Source organism: Aplysia californica, unplaced genomic scaffold (genome assembly GCF_000002075.1).
Source record: "Aplysia californica isolate F4 #8 unplaced genomic scaffold, AplCal3.0 scaffold00419, whole genome shotgun sequence".
Taxonomy (NCBI): Eukaryota; Metazoa; Mollusca; class Gastropoda; order Aplysiida; family Aplysiidae; genus Aplysia; species Aplysia californica.
In genome coordinates, this window is record NW_004797689.1 from 328,246 (window position 1) to 330,529 (window position 2,284).

The window sequence follows — 2,284 nt, forward strand, 5'->3', positions numbered from 1 at the left end:
CCCCCCTCTCTTTTTTCTTTCTTTCTTTCTTCCTCCCTTCTCTCCCTCCCTCTATCTGCCCCGTACCGATGCGAATACATGAACACAAGGATGCATGTACGCTCTCAAATGTTACGCAGAGACGGATTGCTTGAACTTAACTCCTCTGTTAATTCTGTATAAAGCTATTAGGCTGAGTCCTGGGGTCAAGAAAGGAGACAGAGTTACAGTTACTTAACGAACGTCTTAACAATTCTTTCTGGTGATACCATGCCACACCAGAGTCAAATATATTTAAAAGAATACCACAGCCATCTGTAGAGCATCAGCTAGACACTTCACGATGACCTGAGTTCGATTCTTGTGTGGGGAGAATTTTTTTTGTAAAAAAAAAAAAAATAGTATCTCCTCTTTGTTGAGACGGTTGTATCCCTTTTAGTCCGGGTTGGTCTTGACATGCAGGGTTGAAGTACGCCTCCTGAATGATCTAAACTGTGTCGATGAGGCGTCTAATACATACTTTTAAAAAACAAAACACCCCCAATAAAACACAAAAACGCACACAGAAAACAACAACCACAAAAAAAAACAACAACGACAACCGAAACAATATAATTAGAAAAAATACTCTCCTTTTTATTTCTCAAACATGTACACAGTTAGATAGTTAGTGCCCGCGTTCGTTTAGTTTGTTTGTTGATTTTTTTTCTTCTTTTCAAGCCTCCATTTTTTAAACCGAGTTTGTAACTTTGCCATTTGAAAATTCAGCCACTATGTTCGAGTGGTCTTGTCAGTTCCCTCCCATATTTGTGGTTCTTTTGGATTGTTTCTTGCGCTGTGGAAATTTAATTAGCTGGCGTATGTAGTGTAGTGGTTAAACTCCTTTCTTTGTTGTGCACGGGAGACGAGTTCAATTCCCGAGTGCAAAAGTTCTTTTAATGCGTTGTTTTCGTCTGTCTGTTGGGATGTTGTATCCCATTTAGCCCGAGATTGACCTGACTGGCTGGTTTGAAGCATAACGGCTCCCCATTGATTTAAATTGTGTACTGGCGTCTGTGGTGAAGCAGTTACGCGCGTCATTTTCTGCAAAGACGTTGCACGTCCGTCTCAGCCCGGGTTGGCAGCAGCCCTGACACAGGCAGAGTCGAAAGCCGCCTCCATAATGATCTAAAATTATGTCAATTTGGCGTAAAAACGCTAAGATTCATTGAATTGTTCTAAATAGTGTCGATGAGGGCGTAAAACATTTACAAAGTTGACGGTCGTTTACACGTTTCACCGTGCTCCTTACTCGTTTGTGGGTGGTTGGCGTGTGCTCTGATGTGGTTTGCTCCTTCTTTCCCATCATTCATCTGTCGCTCTTATCTCCCCTGCTTCTTCTTTTGTGTTTGTTATATTCTTGTAACACCTCTTATCTTCGTCACTTATATGATCTATTTGTGTTGCAAGTGCTGTAAAAATCCTTACTTAAAAAACAAAAACAAACCCAAAATAAACAAACCCCCCCCCCCAAGAAATACACAACAAACAAAAAACAAAAAAAGCAACTCAGCAACAACCAACCCTCCAGGCAAACAAAGAAGCAAACGAACAAAAAAGCAAACAAACAAACAAACAAACAGACCAAACCAAAAAAAAGCAACAACCGTTGATAAATAAGAAATAATAAACAACATCGAAAAATATCTCCCTGTGTCCCCCCAGGTTGTCCTGGCCAGCACGCCTGACCTGCAGTGTGGCTACTCACGTGACCTGTTCGTGGCCTGGTGTGGCAGCGCCAAGAACAGCATCGTCCTGACCAGCCGGACGTCTCCAGGCACCCTGGGCCGCTGGCTCATCGACAACCCCCAGGACCATGTCGTCCGGCTTGAGGTGGGTTTTCACTGCTTGTTTTTATTGTCGGCGTAAGGCCCTCGGCGGCATTTTGGAGAGAGCAACGGAGCACCAATGGGCATGTCCGGAGTGCAGGGATGTTGCTTCCTGAAACAATGAGCAATGAATTGTCAGCCAGGTGTCTAAATTTCCTAGTCATAGAAAGCAACATATTTTTCAGGAGAGTGGGTTTTCACTGCTTGTTTTTTTTTTATCGTCGGCTAGGTGTCTAAATTTCCTAGTCATTGGAAGCAATATGTTTCTCATGAGAGAGAGAGAGAGAGAAAGAGAAAGAGATAGAGAAAGAGATAGATAGATAGATAGATAGATAGAGAGAGAGAGAGAGAGAGAGAGACCAAACTACTGTTTCAATTCTTTTACAAATTGTTCCTTCCGATATTTCATCTTTTCTTGATTTTTTTTCAACATTTAC

At 42.1% G+C, this 2,284-nt stretch overlaps 1 protein-coding gene across 1 annotated transcript in view; it reads left to right on the forward strand.

The window, feature by feature from the left end:
* LOC101860757 (cleavage and polyadenylation specificity factor subunit 2) overlaps nt 1–2,284 on the forward strand; it is a gene marked incomplete at its 3' end in the record, with an annotated part of 149,649 nt that overhangs the window by 94,201 nt on the left and 53,164 nt on the right. The window contains 1 exon segment of the mRNA XM_035971333.1: nt 1,684–1,851. Within this exon segment, the coding sequence (XP_035827226.1) occupies nt 1,684–1,851 (168 nt within the window).